The 18,311-nt window shown below is 47.9% G+C and overlaps 1 protein-coding gene across 1 annotated transcript; it reads left to right on the top strand.

Annotated features, from left to right (window-relative positions):
- The first annotated feature begins 5,535 nt into the window (after nucleotides 1–5,535).
- On the top strand, nucleotides 5,536–13,418 carry LOC135811883 (uncharacterized). The gene is made up of 2 exons (XM_065325125.1): nucleotides 5,536–10,774; nucleotides 11,754–13,418. The coding sequence occupies exons 1-2, from the start codon at nucleotides 5,777–5,779 to the stop codon at nucleotides 12,570–12,572; spliced, it is 5,817 nt and encodes a 1,938-aa protein (XP_065181197.1). The 5' UTR covers nucleotides 5,536–5,776; the 3' UTR covers nucleotides 12,573–13,418.
- Nucleotides 13,419–18,311: the final 4,893 nt, after the last annotated feature.

Genomic DNA, 18,311 nt, shown 5'->3' with positions numbered 1-18,311 from the left:
ATATTGGGACCCATGTCGCTCGTCAGCCTTGGCATTTACTACACTTTCGACATGTCCTCTCTGACTCCAGTCCATAATCGATACGAGGAAGAACTCGTTTGTTGTGAACCAGACGTACACGACTGTACCGACATCGACCTGAGTGAGTGGTCATTTTTCATGCTTTCGCGCGGAATATTTCTTCGAGTTCACAGTGAGTTTTGTAGGCAGCGCTCGAGCGCTCATACGGATTGGCCAAATGCTAGCAATGACTTGGCAACAGGCACGTGTCTTGATGCCATGTTTGGGGTTCGCAGCTCGGGATTCAGTTTTGACTTTTCTCATACTTCAGTACTCTCCGACGCACTCAGAAGAACTACGATGGAAGAGCGCAGAAGAAGCTATCTCCTCACTCGTTAAAACAAAATGCCGTCACGATTTATTGAAAGAAGTGGTATAGTTGGTGGTAAGAGTGTTCAAAACCATTTGAACTTCAACCTGTTCGTCTTGTTGTTGACATGCTGTCTTTCCATCGTCTTTAGCTTTTGTTTGTTGTGAGCTGTTTTGGCTTTCTCCTATACCTCAGAGGCTCTGGGGGATGCCAAGTGATGTTTTTGAGAGGCTGGTGATGGCTGTGAGCGAGAGTTTTGCCGATCGGCGTCGTCCTCGCTATAGCGATGAAAATACTAGTTACGCGCACCTGGCAGATATCACAACCCGTCGGAGCGTCCAGGAGCAAAGGAATCTTGTGTTTTCACTGGAACCTAGTTCCTCCAGCATCGTGTAGCCCACCGTCGGTGAATGGCCTTCCAGAAAGGTTGAACCTGGTCTTCTGCAGCATCTCGCAGTCCTGCGAGGCACACCGTGTACGCCTGCTATGTATTGAACAAATAATTATAACTCATGCAGTAGTGGACTCTACAGTGATAGGTCTCAGCCTGTATGCTGCAAAAGACACAGGAAATGTGACTGGTGTCTGTACACTGGACGCCAACACCCCAGTCTTCTCCTGCACGATCTGGTTGACATTGACGCCATCTTGTTTTATCACGCATACGGTCCACTACCCTACCGGTATCACCTTTTGCAGGTAGATCTACCCTTCTGGCGCCATTACATGGCCTAGCCTAGCGCCTGAATCGGCCTGATCCTTCACTGGGCTCACTGTTTCCGAACACAGTGTCCTCCACCTTGTTTCATGTTGTCAATCTAACAATATGTGTGAACTATAACAAGGTTTATCTAATACTAGTTTTGAACTAGTATTGGGTTATATAATACCAATCCCTGACACTGCATTACAAGCGGTGAATTCAAGTACTGCTTTGAGCCGAAGTCTGACTTTGGGGCTCATAATATGGCCGAATTTGGACATTCCCGTAGCCGATCGCAAAGCCGATTAGGTGAAAAAATCGGGCCGATTTGGGAAATGCCTTCTCGGTGCACACATTTCTTTAGCCTGCTCAAGTTAGTTAGTTGAACTAATGAGGGGTGAGTTCTAGAAGACACTGTGTATCGATCAGGGAGTCCGGAGTGGTGCTTTCTTGCAGGTTTGCTAAGTGGAAGGCTGGATGGACTTCTGGAGTGCTCTCAGGGGTGGCTGTCGTGAGTCAGTCAAGTGTCAAGTCGGCAGGAAAATTCGCGAGCTCCCATGTAGGGAGCGACACACAATTCTTCCGAATATTGTCTGTCCTTATACCCGCTCAGGATGGAAACACTCCTTCGCAGAACCCAACTATTTCCGCAAAGGATGCAAATCATACTTCGAAGTACAAGACACATTAGCGGACCAGTTTAAAGCAATTTTATTAAAGGTCAGCTACAGCTAGCATGGCTGCAGCTGCAAGCCAAGTGTCGCTACTACCAGCATCAGGAAACAGCACCAGTGTGACTTTGCTATTGCCTCAGTGTGTGGGCGCATAGCAACCGACGCATTTCGTACGCAGGTGTGACTTTTTCTTCGCCACCAGTTGTCACCCCGCCCCCATTAGCCAATCCAGTCAGTTTCACTGGCTACATCACCTTGCTGTGAGTAAGATCGCTTGAAATGTGCTTGTATTCATACAAAACCTGGATCCAAGCGGATCCAGTTTTGAATTTTTCAAATTAATTGTTGCTATGCTGTGACGTAGCACTTTCAAGCCCTATTGATTATAAGCGACTAACTCTACAACCAAGAGTATATAACCCCCCAGGGGGTTATACACTCTTGCTACAAGTACAACTTTGGTATAATATAACCCAATACTAGTTCAGAACTAGTAGTATTAGATAAACCTTGTTATAGTTCACACATATTGTTAGATTGACAGCATGAAACAAGGTGGAGGACACTGTGTTCGGAAACAGTGACCTTACTACAACCTTCCGCGGTTGGTAGAGCCCCGGTCCCACCGCGGAAGGCTGAAGTAAGGTCACTGTTTTCGAACACAGTGTCCTCCACCTTGTTTCATGCTGTCAATCTAACAATTGCGTCATGTACAACCTTACACCAGTTACAAGTCAGCAGTCTGACATCAGTTTTCACGGAGACCGCTAGTAAGTAGTAGTAGACTATCGCCTCGGCATGACGGCTGGCGTGCAGCGGAGTAGAGGATCGAGGAGCGAGTAGCTGTTATCGAACACGGCTGCAACTACCGGTAACTGTTAATTCTGCGTCATCCATCCCACTACAAAATCATTGTACTGTATAAGTATACAATAGTAGTAATACTAACACTATGCCAAAGCCGCCGCGGACTGGGTTCAAGGGAGTACGCAACGAGTGCCGCTCCGGAAACAGGAACGTTATCTTGGGAAGTTGAGATGCGTCGTCCATCCCACAAATTGGTGTTGTGAACAAAACCGTTCTCAAGTAAAGGCATTTACGTACTCCCTTGAACCCAGTCCGCGGCTTTGGAATAGTGTTAGTTTTGTTATACAATCATGTAGATTGAGTATACTAGTACCATGTAGTGGGATGGATGACGCGGAAGTTGTAGCCCTGTTCGACAACAGCTGTAAACAGCTGCTCGCTCCTCGATCCTCTACTCTAGTACTACTACTGTCGTGGTCCCTCGGGTACATGGAAATCCGGGGCCGGTGCCCTCACTCAGCGGGTACAGAAGTAGATCTACATGTGCCTACAGTAAAAACCTGTAACTAAAGACCACCGTGACTAACGACCAGCCTGGTACTACAGACCACTTCGCTACATACCGACGTCACAGTTCTATGATTGCACTTTGTAGCAATGACACGTGGCCAGGTAAATGTACAGTCATGTACATGTATGTAGCACTTAGTGCTAAAGAGTAAAGGTGTTAGTACATAGTAGTAATAATTATTATAGCAGCACCCCGCCAGCGTTGCCTGGCCGAACGTGGCATGCGGGTGAAGCAAGTATACTTGCTTCACCCGGCCGGGCCGGCCGCGGGTGAAGCAAGTACATGAACAGCACACGTGCTCAGCACGTGGTGGTGGCTACACGATTCGCACCCTTCCGGCGCTCAGTGCTTCTGTGGCTGCTGCCGCTAGCTACACGATTCGCACGCTTCGCGTGGTCTGTGCTTCTGCGGCCGCTAGCTACCTACACTGTTCGCACGCTTCGCGTGCTCAGGGTGACACACAAACAAACACACGTCACAGGTGCCTCTTCTTTATAAGTAAAGATATACCGGTATAGTACTGTTGGCTTGAAATTGTTAACAGATGCGTTGACCTCATAGCTCATGCAATGAGTGATATGCGAACTGCCATTTCTATTATTATTACTTATTAGTAGTACTGTTACGTGTCTACACAATCACACAGTCATGTGACACCGGTACAATGACTATGTACAAGGTTGCACCTCATCATGATCACTGTAATCACTAATCTGTAGGCTAAGGCCAAGTACAAAAATGATTGTTTATCGTCCGCGCCCAGCCCCAAATTTTCACCCTCCCGACCGAATTATTTTATTTTTTAGTACTGGTAAAGTACTGCATGAACTGCGGTCTACGGCCTCTAATCAGCATGGCCATAGATTTTTGAAGGTGAGGTCCACAGACTGAACCAAAGCTTAGTTGCTATGGGCTTGAAAAATGAATCTGATTATCAGCTGCCTCATTTCCTTCGTCTGTTTGAAATTCACGTCGCGTACGTTTCTTCCATAGCGATCTCCAGTATTCTAAAAGAAAACTTCTAAAATCATTTCTCCGGATTCGTGTAAGTACATGTAGCTGCCTCGGCTGGGCATGCTTCATACATGGCTTGTATGCATTTACCTGACTACATCGCTACCAACGTCCTTTTACACCGTAGAGTCTACCGACGTGCTTTTTATGATTGTAGCAATGACACGTGGCCAGGTACATGTACAGTCACACTTAGTGCTAAAGATAGGGATATCAGCGAACGCACTGCGCAGCCCATCTGCGCAGGTCAGCCTGGCCCATCTACGCGCGGCCGACAAGAAAACTCATGAACCCTTTCATTTTTTTGCAAAATAAATCGTGCGAAGAAGATGCACGGAATGGCTGAAAACTAGGCTGAGGAAAAGTAGCATCCAGAGACTCTCAAACAAATTCAGGGTCCATCGCTTCTGACAATGGCAGCGAAGACATCAGGGAGCTGATTGCAGCAACTCTCTACCAAGCGCGACGCTGGTTACTCACCAGGGCAGAGCGCTTCCATCGCGCAAGAAATGGCCGCGAGCGAGAAATGCAAGTCCGATTTTGGAACGATCCAACCAGGGTAATCCCTTGAAAATTGGCCTGAACACCTCTCATACTGGTGTTTCACGATGTGCAAACTTTCAGAGAAATCGACCGGGGAGAACGTGGTGAGCTCGTGGGTCCTCCTGTATCGCGTATTTTGAATGGTCGCGGGGACAGAAGAACAGTAATTTTACGACTCCCAGCGGTGCAAACAGACCGCGGCCATGTTTTCTCTGTCGGCCGCGATCACGTTCAAAAAATCGATGACGCAATGCATGCGCAGAGGCCTGCGCAGTGCGTTCGCTGACATCCCTACTAAAGAGTAAAGAATTAAAAGGTGTGAGTAGTACATGACTTTTTACTGTTACGTGCACGTGTCTACACAATCACACAGTCATGACTCATGACTCATGTGCCGGTACAATGACTATGGTCGCACCTCATCATGACAATCATTGTGACTGTAATCTGTAAAGTATTATAATACTAAACTAAAGACTAAAGACTAAAGGACCTTAGAAGAAGGTACTTTTACTAGTACTAGTATGCCAAGCCAAGGCGGCTGCTCACTGGCGTGGGCACTGAGTGGGTTCAAGTGATGACCTCGAGCTAAAATGACAACGCGTGGATATCAACCCCCAACGGCCTTGCCCCACGTAGACCATAGACCTACAAGCCTACATGTAGGTAGCTAGCTAGGATGTGACGACTGACGGCCCGGGCCAAGACTAGCGCAGTAGCGGGCCAAGCTAGCTAGGCTTCGTAGATCTACGTGTAGTTCAGTGCACACGTGTATTAGTATCTGATAAAACCCATGCAAACAGTGTCATTTTTGTTTAGTTCGTTCATACGCCTATCTCTGCAAGGTCATTTTTGCTGTGAGCGAGACGAACGTCAGTCAGTCGTTGTTGTCGTTATCGGGTGTTCAGTAGTTCACTTTTTCAGTTGCTGTATCTTGCAGACGCTTGCTGTCCAGATGAACAAAGTTACCAGTGATCATTCTTGCAAGAAGAACTGAGTGTTGTGTATTTCAAGTCAGTTCAAGAATCACTTTAGCGGTTTCGGCTGTGATCATCGATTCGAATTGACTCTGCGTTTCCTGTTGCCTCGGATATATGATGGCGGTCATGGAAGAAATCAGATCCAGGCTTGCATTCCCCTCAGTCTCCATTCAAACGTCGGCTATTGGTCGTCTAGAAAGTCTTATCAGCGACACAGCTGCGATTGATTCAGCGTCGCAACTCACACCGGAACTGCAGCTTCTCCTGGACAGCTGTGGGCACGAGGATGTGGCTGTTGTGTCAGAATGCTGCGATGTACTGCTGCGACGTGTGCGCTGCGGCCAATGGTCAGCACAGATTGTTACACAGCGGCTGCTTAGTATTCTCTCCTCTGCCAGATGTACATGGATCATCACTGGCAGCATTTTGAGTCTGTTGGTGGAGTCTAAGGAAAACAATTTCTGGTCGGCACTCAACAGCTCATCCAAGTCCAACAGCGGCCATGGCTCACATCCACTGGTGTCCGCATTCAGGTACTCCCCAAGTGCCAGAGTGGCGGTGGTACATGCACTGCGTCACCTTCTCTCCATGGTACACAGCAGTGCGGCTACTACCCACACGCAGCAGCAAAGACTGTGGAGCATTGCCGAGCCCGTCGTCCACTTCATTCTCTATGACAACGTGGGTTTTGAGTATCGTGAGAGGCTGGTGGAGATTCTGGTCGAGAGCGCTCTTGAGTCCATGCAAGCCGACATGGACTACGTGGTACCGAGTGAAAAGAGTGTAAATGGCGTTCCGTCGCATGAGAACGGTAAGCAGCAGCAGCAGCGTGAAGGAAGCAGCTATGTGTGTTACGTTGTCAAACTGCTCATTGACTGGCTGTGTAGTAGGAATATGTCAAGGTTTGAATCCAGTATGAGCGCTCTGCAATGCTATCGCAGAGTCAGGAAGCTAGTGTGGTTGTCAGTCTTCGCCACCGCAATTGAGGAGTCGTATAAGTTATCCATGTACCACATTGCTGCGGCATGGCTTTTGGACATGGCGGCGGCTAACAATCAACCTCTTGACGTCATGCTGAAGGAGATCGAGTCCATTGATGCATCTGCAACCACTGCCGTTGTGTTTGTTCCAAGTTTGTACGTGGTATTGGCACACCAGCCAACTCTCTTCGCCACCATCGTTCTAAATCTACTATTGAAGTTTCTACCGTTCATGAGCAGTGCCGCCGATCAGTCGCTGGGTGCTTTGCCCTTGTACTGTACTAATATTACTACTACTACTATTACATCATCTACTCCATCGTCATCCGCAGCTGCGTTGCTTTTGGAGTGTCAAACTGCTATACAAAATAGCCTGGTGTTGGCTGGTGGCAGTCATAGCAATACTACTGCAGGTGGTGGCGCTGCTCATAGCCTGAATGGCGCAGACACCACCGCTGCAGAGTCAGTTCAAGTCCCGTTCGTCAGCTCACTGGCACAGTATATCCGCTCTGCAGCCCGCCTGCCGCTCCTGTTTCAACGCGAACCCGAGCTGTGTAAGCTATGGCTTGATCATACGAAGTCAGAGTTAAAGAAGATTAATCCGCAGGCTGCTCTGGACACGCCGTCCCTGTACAAGTTTTCCATGGTAGCAATGGTGGTCAGCTCCGTCCTGGTGTCTGGGTGGTCGTGCAGAGAGCTACGCTTAGCGTCCGTGTTGGCTATGCAGAGCCTGGCAGTGGCGTGCCCTCCGCTGTCACATGACCTGCTGAAGATGCTGTTACACTGTTTCAACGTCAGCACTATGGAAGCGGACGTGCAGCTAGCTATTCTACACGCTCTGCCTGAGATGGTCACACACAACGTCATGCTATCACCAGTGGTTGCCACCATAACAGGGCTGATGGCACAAGCATCACTACAGCCGCTGTCGCTGCGTCTCGTGTGCAAAATTTGGCAGAAGATGGATCGTCTCTTTCCGCAGTTGCTGAAGGTTCTGACGGTGTGCGCCGAACACATGACGTCATCGTCGGAGATGCTGATGTCATGCTCTGCAACAGTTCTTGACATCGCTCAGACGCGGTCATCTCAACACGCTAGTGACGTCATGCCCATCATCCGTAGATTGCTTTCGGCACCAGTGAGATTGGATGTGCGTGGAGAGGTGATCGCAATGGCCACTCGCAGTCTTCACTTGATGATATTGAACGAGGTGGTCGAGTTCAAAGCGGTGTGGACTACATTGGGTCAAGAGCTCAGCATGCAAACCAGGGAGCTGGCACAAGCTGCCGTTTGCAGACTGATGGGGTCCATGGCTGAGTTGCAAGGAGAACAGTTGCCAAGTCGCCAAGACGAGGCACTGTATCATGAGCTCATTTCCAGTTTATTCAGGATGATCTTCTCACAGCCTGCGAGCAGCACCACCGTCATCTCAGCAGCGTACGAGGCGCTGTCCTGCTTTCCCGTGGAGTGTTTCCAAGCGTCAATGCTGCCCCCTGCACACATCCAAGCCTTACTGGACACTGGGCTACTGAAACCTGCCAGCAGCCAAGACGCGGCCGCCGCACATGATTCCACCGTGTCCTCTACACAAGCCCGCAGCAATGGCAGTGGTTGCAAGACGGCATCGAATGGAGCAGCTTCTCCATGGCCTGCTCCTCCGTCACAGGATCAGTTCGGTGCTCAGCCCATTCCAGCCGATGCACTCTCAGCGCTAATGGTCTGCAACGTTGGAGCTACAGACGGTCACGCTAAGTTCCTTGCTCACTTGCTGCAACATGAACTGAAGACACAGTCACGTGGTCCAGCCTCCAATGATCGCTGCCGTCCTACCAACAACAACAACATCAGTACCGTGAAATGTGTTGATGCTCGACTAGTGCGTGTTCTCGGCAACGTGCCGAAATCATTGCTGAAGCTGTACGAATCCTGCAAGTCACCGGCATCGCTACCAAGCCTGGCAGCTGGTTTGCTGTCCTGTCATCAGCCTAGTTCTATAGCGAGTAAGGCCAGTCGTAACGCGACCACCGACCGTCACCTCATCCTGCTGCAGAATCTCCTCTCTCAGATTGCACCGCCTGCTCCCAATGCTGGTACTATGGATATCCTGGGTCTGGCTGAGAAATGGTGTGCATTCCTGCGTCGTCTCTTTGCACACCTGATCCAGGTGAACCACACTGACGAGGAGAGCCTCGTCAACAAGCTTCAGGCATTTTCTGGGGCACGTGACAAGATATTTGATGTGTTACAGAAGGCGTCCAGGCTGGGTACGAACAGTCTCTTCAACAGCACCCTGGCACTGACCCAGTTGTACCGCGTGACTTGTGATTTCTGTAACACTGATCTTCCAGTATCAATCTATCCACGCCTCCGGAGCTGGAAAGCCAAGATGATAGCGACGATGATGAACATGGCGTCGGACAAGGTGATGTGTGCTGGAGGTGTCTTTGCCAACGAGCAGATCTTCAGCTGGGGAACACAGGGACAGGTGAGCAAAGGCAAACACGGTGCCCTCTGCCTGAGTGCACTGTTTCTTGGTGTGACCTCTCTATGCCATACACTGGTGGGAAGAGACTGGCCAGTACTGAAGATGATCACTGATACGCTGTCACAACACTGTGCTAAACTACCTGGCGCTGGCACACACCAAATGATAGCCGCCCTTGACTACGGTGATAATCGTCTCTTGCACCTGGTCCTGCCCTTCTCTATGGGTACACTCTTCTCGGCTATGGTCACAACGCGCGTTTGGGTCGTGGAAGGAGTGCGCGGTATGAAGTTGTTCGAGGAAGCTCGGGAGCAGTATTTATCAGCATTCGCTGCACACAGGGATGGCGCTACGCTTGTTGCCGGCCAAGTTGTCACCGATCTCTTGAAGAACACTCAAAACAAAGAGTTGACGTTCGACAAGGGTCTCACCGTCTGCTCCATGCTGTTATCACGTGCCGAAGGTGTTTTCGACGCGGAAAAGTCGAAGACTGAATTGTCAAGATTCGCCAAGGAGGCTTCCCTGTACTCCTGGTCAGTGTGCTACGCATACCTGGTATCGCATGCACTGGACAAGCTCACTGAGAGAGATCAGATGCTGGCCAATACTTTGCTGGTAGCTGATAGTGGTGCCATTACTTCGCCACTGGTGTCCAAGTCACGCATGCTGTGTTTGATGGCACTGTCCTTGCTTGGAGAGAAGACGTCACAGTCCGTGCTATCCAGTACATATGACCAGCTGAAAGACACTCTACGTAGTGCTGGTAATCTCTCTGCTGGCAGCGGTCTCCTGCAATCTTGGGAATGTCAAGTTGCCAGTATGCAAGTATTACTTGGAGAGAATCATCTCATGTGGCGAGAAGAGAAAAAACTGCACATCAAAGCATGCCCGGTACCTGCATATGATCTGGTGAAGGGCTTGGACACGGCGAGACACAGCGCCGACACATCTTTCTCATCCATCGCGGTGCAAGCTGTTGGTGAAGTATGGTATCAGCTATACGAAGAGAACTCACTACAGGCCTTGCACAATCCTGATGAAGAGTCCATGGCGGTTCGGTCGAAGTCGAACGTCCAATCTGTTCTGCAACAAATTGTTGCTCAGCTTTCAGCCCTCACAAGTCAAGTAACCATTCCTACTCGTACAGGTGATGGCGTTGTCAACACAATGCTGTGGCCGTGTATTCATACACTGCTACGATCGCTGTGCCAAGCCGTGGAAATCCCACCCACATTCGAATGGTCATCGGTCATGATCAAACTGCTAAGAATGTCGTCCGCTCCTGGAGATGTTCATAGCGAGTGCCTGACAATACTGTTGAAGAGCTACGCTAAAGAATACGACAGCACCATGCTGGTCAACCTGATCACCGACGGAACGTTTCTCAAGTTTTCTCTGGATAATCAGAAGCTTCTCCTGTCCAGGCTATACAGCGGGAAGTTACCGAGTGTAGAATTAAAGTGCCTGTGTGCATCGCTCGGAGAGTTATTTGCTGACAGGGAGAAACACCAGTGTGCGGCCTTCCTGCCCGAGGCCATCGCGAACGTCTGGAGCTCGTGTCGCGATCACACCGACCACGGCGAGATCGTCTGGGAAGATCTTCTCTGTCCTGTGGTGACGCAATGGATCAACTCTAACGAGAGCAAGGTTAGTGCTGTGAAGTTTGTGTATTGTTGCATGTCAGTTGTGAATGATTAGGTTACATGAAGGTTAACACTCCGGTGGTAAATAGACTACTACTAGTACAAGTAGTTCTGTATTACAATGATGTTATTAATTTGTGTTGTATTACGCATACTCTTAGTCTTACTTTGTAGCTGATTGCAGGAGTGTGTAACAGTTAGCCAAACTCTCCGCCTAGTTCTAGTTCCCTAGCTTCTGTAAGGATTCTCAATTTCTCATCACAAACCCCATTCTAGCTTCGAAGGGAATTCTATTCCAGTGCATTATTTTGTTCTCAAACAAATTCGTTGTAGTATTTGCAGTAGTCATGCGCTCTATTATTTGTTTGTCTCGTACGTGACTTTCCTTTCTCTCCTTCTCAAGGCTGCCGGATGGGACAGAGCATGTAGTGGCAGTTGAGTAACACAGTAAACAAACAAACGAGTTGTAGATTTTTTAAAGAGAGAGAGAGAGAGATAGAGAGAGAGAGAGAGAGAGAGAGAGAGAGAGAGAGAGAGAGAGAGAGAGAGAGAGAGAGAATATTTACAACGGCTTGGAATGTGGAAATTGGGTGTGCACCACCACTGGTTGTTACTTTGATTGTCACAGCACAAATCACTCCACTAACGTCACTGCAGCCGTCACATACATGTACGTGATGTGTTGCTAGACCTAGTCATTAGATGCTCATGCATAATTTCTGCAAGTGTCTCCTCTCCCATACACCGACGGCTGTATGCACAAGCTCTCCATTATGGGGGGGGGGGGGGGGGCAATAGATGATGTTTGGACAACTAATGACGTAATACGTCTCTTCTGGCTACGTGCACACGCGCATGTGTGTGTGTGTGTGTGTGTGTGTGTGTGTGTGTGTGTGTATGTGTGTGTGTGTGTGTGTGTGTTTGTGTGTTTGTGTGTGTGTGTGTGTGTGTATGTGTGGGTGTGTTCTCTATGCAATTCTCAGGTTCTCTCTGATCTGATCTACTTGTCACCAAGCCTGATGAGGGCATACAGCCAGGAGGCCGCCAGGAAAGCCAATCATCACCAGTCTGAGGTGTTGACGTTGCGCATGTTTGCGTTCAGAATGCTTGAAGCCATGCACTCAGACAATGGCGTTGGACCGTTGCTCATGGCGGTGGAAACTGTAGTGGATAACTGCCCGGATGATCAAATAGTGGACATGATCATGTTGCTAAGCAGCCTAGCGTGTCACAGGCAAACATCCGCATTCTCTACTTCGCTACTGCAAGTGTTGGAACGCTTGAGCTCTTCAAAGCGATCGACAACACATTTGATTGCTGATATGATCATCTCCTGCTGCTCATCTCTCCTTCAAGCTGTCAACAGCGGTGTCACTATCACCGCCACCCTCACCTCTAGCGGCAGTAGCAGCAGTGGCAAGACTTCATCACCAGCATCTAATCTGCACCCTGACCACCCTGACCACCAGCAGCAGCAGCCCCCTCTGGATAGCTTACTCCACAACATGTTACTAGCGTCCGGTGGTGACAAGCAATTTCTTCTATCCGCATCTAGACTAGACCAGCATGCCACAAGGTTCTGGCTCGCCGATTGGTTTATGCGCACTGGCTGTGAATGTCTGCCCAGTTCACTGACATCACTGGCTGCTGTTCCGGCCATGTCTGTGTTTCTGAAGGCGCTTGGCCATGTGCTCGGTGCACTGGAGACAGCGGTTAGCGAGCTCAACCGTGATGCTATTTGTCTTTCCAGTCTCCGTGATTGTCGCAGAGTACTTGCTGCAAACATGCCGTCCAATGCTTGAACTATTTGTTTTTACACGCCTGAGCGGAGCGAAAGAGTGCAAAAAACGTATTTTTTACTCACAGATATTTTCATGTGTTTGCTCTTGTTATACGCAACTCCGTTGAACCTGCCATCGTGGTCTTTGTTTTTCCTCGTGGTAGTTGAAGTTGCCCACCCACCCACCCTGGTGTTATGGGGGTCTTCCGCTGTTCTTCTTGATATTCTATGCCGATGTGTGTGGCTTATGATTATGACATACACCGGTTATTACATACAATTTCTTGTTGTCTCTATTCTTGGGTCTGACTGGCAGCGGGGCAGGAATTAATAAATTAGAAAGGTTTTTTTGGCCGAAAGGCGTGTTTTTCCTCTAGCCCGGTTGAGCGGTCGCGGCTAGGAATGTAGGGAGTCATTGTTTTCAGGCGCTCCCCTGCTGCCCAGTCACCCATGCCGTTTTCACTTGATTTTGCGATCTTTTCTGAGTTTTCTCCCGCTTGCTGGCGGTTCGTTGATTGATGATTTAGATGTTTTGGGCTATTTATCTATTATGTGGCTGCGAGTGTGGTTTTTGCTTCTACTCATTTCTGGAAAACCACTACGGTGGTGAGTGTGATTGCTCTGGTAGACCACTACCCCACGTACTGAACAGTTGCTTTGTGAGTGAAAAAGACAGATTCTCAATATCACCAGTATGAAGAAAGAAGATGAGCGACAGAAAGCTGCCAGCATGCCCATACATATTTAATAATCAAGAGATTATATTCACGAAGCACAGATATAGACCTGCGGATTGTTCTGCTATTACCAGTCAGTCATCACTTTGTCATAATAGTATTTTGATTAGGCCATGGTAAAACAAATAAAGTTGATTCTCAGGTCATGAGCCTGTGAAAATCGGTGCGAGCGAGCGATTTTATATTTTATTTCCCACAATTTTTTTATTTCCAAAGATAGGGTCACACCAAGAGTCCATAAACTGTTTATGCACTCTTGGTCACACATATGTACATGGTCATAATTATTCAGGCCAGGGAGTTGAAAAATACCGGTACTAGTATTCTCCTCGATTCATTCCTTTCGGATTGACCGTTTTCATGCGCGCATTTGCATAGAATTAAAAAAAACTCGTCGGTACGCCGCCAAAAATCGGTGCCCGCGTACTTGAGAAATCAAAGATAATTTTTACCATGGCCTTAGCAACGGTTGTTAGCACCCGCTAGGTGTATGTTCGCTCATTTTCAAAATTTTATCATTTCTTCCTTACAAATCACGTGATTGTACCTTTCAGTGACTGTCACTAAGTTGTTGCTCCTTGGTTGTTCTATAAAAGTTCATTCGTGTTGCATTGTTCATTAACCCATTACTGGCATTAGCTTAACGGTACAACAACGATTCCTTGAGTAGGCTGAGGAAGATTGTGCCTGAAGAGCACCACTTATATTATACTGCTCTCCAGGCACAAACATCACCAGGGATACAAACTTCAAGAGACGCTCCGTTGACTGACTCAACTGATGAGGGGTGAATTCCCCGAAACACTGTGTATTGAGCGGGGAGTGGTGCTTTCTTGCAGCCTGCAGGTTTGCCGAGTGGACGGTTCGATGGACTTCTTCCTACTAGTACTATCGCCGAAGTCGCACCAACCTCTTTTTCACATTTTTACCGGTATTTATTCATATTTCAATAGGGCAGTCCCCACCGACTCAAGGTCTTCTTACGGGGTACCCTAAGAATGAAAGTAATGCAGGGCGAAATAGGGATGATGCAGCAGTGCGGATATCAGATGGAGCGCTATTCCATCTGTCTGCAGCCAAATAAGCAAGAGAAAACAGACGGTAGCGTGAATGGTTACTGCCAAGAGGACATAACCCCCACCCCCTGGGGTTATGTCCTCTTGTTACTACGAAGCAGGGATTGGCCAAATGCTAGCAACGACTTGGCAACAGGCACGTGTCTTGATGCCATGTTTGGGGTTCGCAGCTCAGGATTCAGTTTTGACTTTTCTCATACTTCAGTACTCTCCGGCGCACTCAGAAGAACTACGATGGAAGAGCGCAGAAGAAGCTATCTCCTCACTCGTTAAAACAAAATGCCGTCACGATTTATTGAAAGAAGTGGTATAGTTGGTGGTAAGAGTGTTCAAAACCATTTGAACTTCAACCTGTTCGTCTTGTTGTTGACATGCTCTCTTTCCATCGTCTTTAGCTTTTGTTTGTTGTGAGCTGTTTTGGCTTTCTCCTATACCTCAGAGGCTCTGGGGGATGCCAAGTGATGTTTTTGAGAGGCTGGTGATGGCTGTGAGCGAGAGTTTTGCCGATCCGCGTCGTCCTCGCTATAGCGATGAAAATACTAGTTACTGCGCACCTGGCAGATATCACAACCCGTCGGAGCGTCCAGGAGCAAAGGAATCTTGGGTTTTCACTGGAACCTAGTTCCTCCAGCATCGTGTAGCCCGCCGTCGGTGAATGGCCCTCCAGAAAGGTTGAACCTGGTCTTCTGCAGCATCTCGCAGTCCTGCGAGGCACACCGTGTACGCCTGCTATGTATTGTACAAATCAGGGAGTAGTAAAATACAGGGAGGTGACACGCCACTAATCGTGATTTTTGATGGGTACCTCGCGCTTGTTTTTTTTTCTTTCGCAAAAAAAGATGATCTGCTGAATCAATGTGGAAGAGAAAAAGACATATGGATACGAGTTAAGAGTAACTCTCCATCACTGTAACATGATACTATATACAGTCAGAAAGTGCAATAACTAGGCACAAAACTGACAGAGTACTGAAACATTCGACGTCCTGACACCTAGCTTTAACACATCTCCGTAGCACTAACCGACAGCCTTCCAACTTGGAAGGTTCAAGGTTATGGAAAAGACCAAAGAGGGGAAGGCAAGCGCAACGAAAACGAGCAAAAGCCACAGTCCCAACGGAACAAAGAATGTCGATTGTTACTGGACGATGACGAGACCAGTACGATATTTGACAAAGCGGTCTAACTACAATTCGAAGCAGCAAAGCAGCACACCACCCAACTTGGGTGGGTCATAAATATCAAAGATAAGTAAAGAAAGGGAAGCTTTGCGAAAACGAATTGTACAAGCATGTTACAGTGATGGAGAGTTACTCTTAACTCGTATCCATATGTCTTTTTCTCTTCCACATTTATTTATGGCTCAACATCCGAGTTTCAAATTGCTGAATCAATCTTGAGTATTTGTCGAAGAACTAATTCCGAGAAAAGCTCTATCCATCCTATGGAACAGCATTTGTTTTGCTCTTGTGATACATCTGTGTCATCATCATATGGAAAGGTATCACCTTTCCGAAATTCGTCCCGATCGACGGCATGGAGCAATAGAACGAAGGTGATTTCCTTGAGAACAATACGTGTACGATTGGAGATGAAAAGCGAGTGCACCGATTTCGAAGTCGAAAAAATCTCTAGGACACCACACGATCGGCACTAATTTCTCCTCAGTTGTGATCAACCAGTACTTCTCTACCTTCTTTGTGATGATGAGCATTTCATATTATGGTATGCTAGAGATTCGGGTGTTCACTTTTCGGAATAAAATGTTCCTAAGTATGTCAAGGATTGAAATGCGGGCTACGTCGTCGTAAACAGCTTGTATCGACACAGGAAAAATCTACGGCACGCAGGGATATCTCCCAAAGTGATACCACTCTTGCTGGACTTCTATCCTGACATAGTGGTAGTTTGGTCGAGTACCAAACTTTGTAAAGGCAAACAATTGTTGGAAATTCTCAGCGCTGAATTTCTACGGGCTGCAGTAGGAGTCTCTTTGGCGGTAGGTATTTTACTACTCCCTGATCGAGAGAATCCTGATCCGCGCGCGTGTCACACACTTCGGTACGCATAGTACCCCAATCTCACCCGCCGGGTGAAAACGGTGCTGAGGCAATCGTCAAACTGGCCGTACATGCTCGTGTCACCTCCCTGTATTTTACTACTCCCTGGTACAAATATAACTCATGCAGTAGTGGACTCTACAGTGATAGGTCTCAGCCTGTATGCTGCAAAAGACACAGGAAATGTGACTGGTGTCTGTACACTGGACGCCAACACCCCAGTCTTCTCCTGCACGATATTGACGCCATCTTGTTTTATCACGCATACGGTCCACTACCCTACCGGTATCACCTTTTGCAGGTAGATCTACCCTTCTGGCGCCATTACATGGCCTTGCCTAGCGCCTGAATCGGCCTGATCCTTCACTGGGCTCACTGTTTCCGAACACAGTATCCTCCACCTTGTTTCATGCTGTCAATCTAACAATATGTGTGAACTATACCAAGGTTTATCTAATACTAGTTTTTGAACTAGTATTGGGTTATATAATACCAATCCCTGACACTGCATTACAAGCGGTGAATTCAAGTACTGCTTTGAGCCGAAGTCTGACTTTGGGGCTCATAATATGGCCGAATTTGGACATTCTCTTAGCCGATCGCAAAGCCGATTAGGTGAAAAAATCGGGCCGATTTGGGAAATGCCTTCTCGGTGCACACATTTCTTTAGCCTGCTCAAGTTAGTTAGTTGAACTAATGAGGGGTGAGTTCTAGAAGACACTGTGTATCGATCAGGGAGTCCGGAGTGGTGCTTTCTTGCAGGTTTGCTAAGTGGAAGGCTGGATGGACTTCTGGAGTGCTCTCAGGGGTGGCTGTCGTCAGTCAGTCAAGTGTCAAGTCGGCAGGAAAATTCGCGAGCTCCCATGTAGGGAGCGACACGCAATTCTTCAAAATATTGTCTGTCCTTATACCCGCTCAGGATGGAAACACTCCTTCGCAGAACCCAACTATTTCCACAAAGGATGCAAATCATACTTCGAAGTACAAGACACATTAGCGGACCAGTCTAAAGCAATTTCATTAAAGGTCAGCTACAGCTAGCATGGCTGCAGCTGCAAGCCAAGTGTCGCTACTACCAGCATCAGGAAACAGCACCAGTGTGACTTTGCTATTGCCTCAGTGTGTGGGTGCATAGCAAACCACGCATGTCGTACGCAGGTGTGACTTTTTCTTCGCCACCAGTTGTCACCCCGCCCCCATTAGCCAATCCAGTCAGTTTCACTGGCTACATCACCTTGCTGTGAGTAAGATCGCTTGAAATGTGCTTGTATTCATACAAAAACTGGATCCAAGTGGATCCAGTTTTTGAATTTTTCAAATTAATTGTTGCTATGCTGTGACGTAGCACTTTCAAGCCCTATTATAAGCGACTAATAGTGGTCTCCGTGGAAACTGATGTCAGAGATGATCTGTGCTACACTCTACAACCAAGAGTATAACCCCCCCCCCCCCCCAGGGGGTTATACACTCTTACTACAACTACAAGTACAACTTTAGTATAATAATATAACCCAATACACGTTCAGAACTAGTGTTAGATAAACCTTGTTATAGTTCACGCATATTGTTAGATTGACAGCATGAAACAAGGTGGAGGACACAGTCACTGTGTTCGGAAACAGTGACCTTCCTACAACCTTCCGCGGTTGGCAGAGCCCCGGTCCCACCGCGGAAGGTTGCAGTAAGGTCACTGTTTTCGAACACAGTGTCCTCCACCTTGTTTCATGCTGTCAATCTAACAATTGCGTCATGTACAACCTTACACCAGTTACAGGTCATCAGTGTGACATCAGTTTTCACGGAGACCGCTAGTAAGTAGAGAGGTTTTGCAGAGCGAACGTTCGCGCGAATTTTCGTTTGACGTCACGAAAAGCGAAACTTCGTGCGA

Source organism: Sycon ciliatum, chromosome 3 (assembly GCF_964019385.1).
Source record: "Sycon ciliatum chromosome 3, ocSycCili1.1, whole genome shotgun sequence".
NCBI classification, from domain to species: Eukaryota; Metazoa; Porifera; class Calcarea; order Leucosolenida; family Sycettidae; genus Sycon; species Sycon ciliatum.
This window is presented reverse-complemented; position numbering and strand designations above follow the sequence as displayed.

Coding starts and splice junctions, on each gene's coding strand:
- LOC135811883 (XM_065325125.1), top strand. CDS start 5,777: ATGATGGCGGTCATGGAAGAAATCAGATCCAGGCTTGCATTCCCCTCA. Junction 10,775..11,753: donor TCAACTCTAACGAGAGCAAG/GTTAGTGCTGTG, acceptor TGCAATTCTCAG/GTTCTCTCTGATCTGATCTA.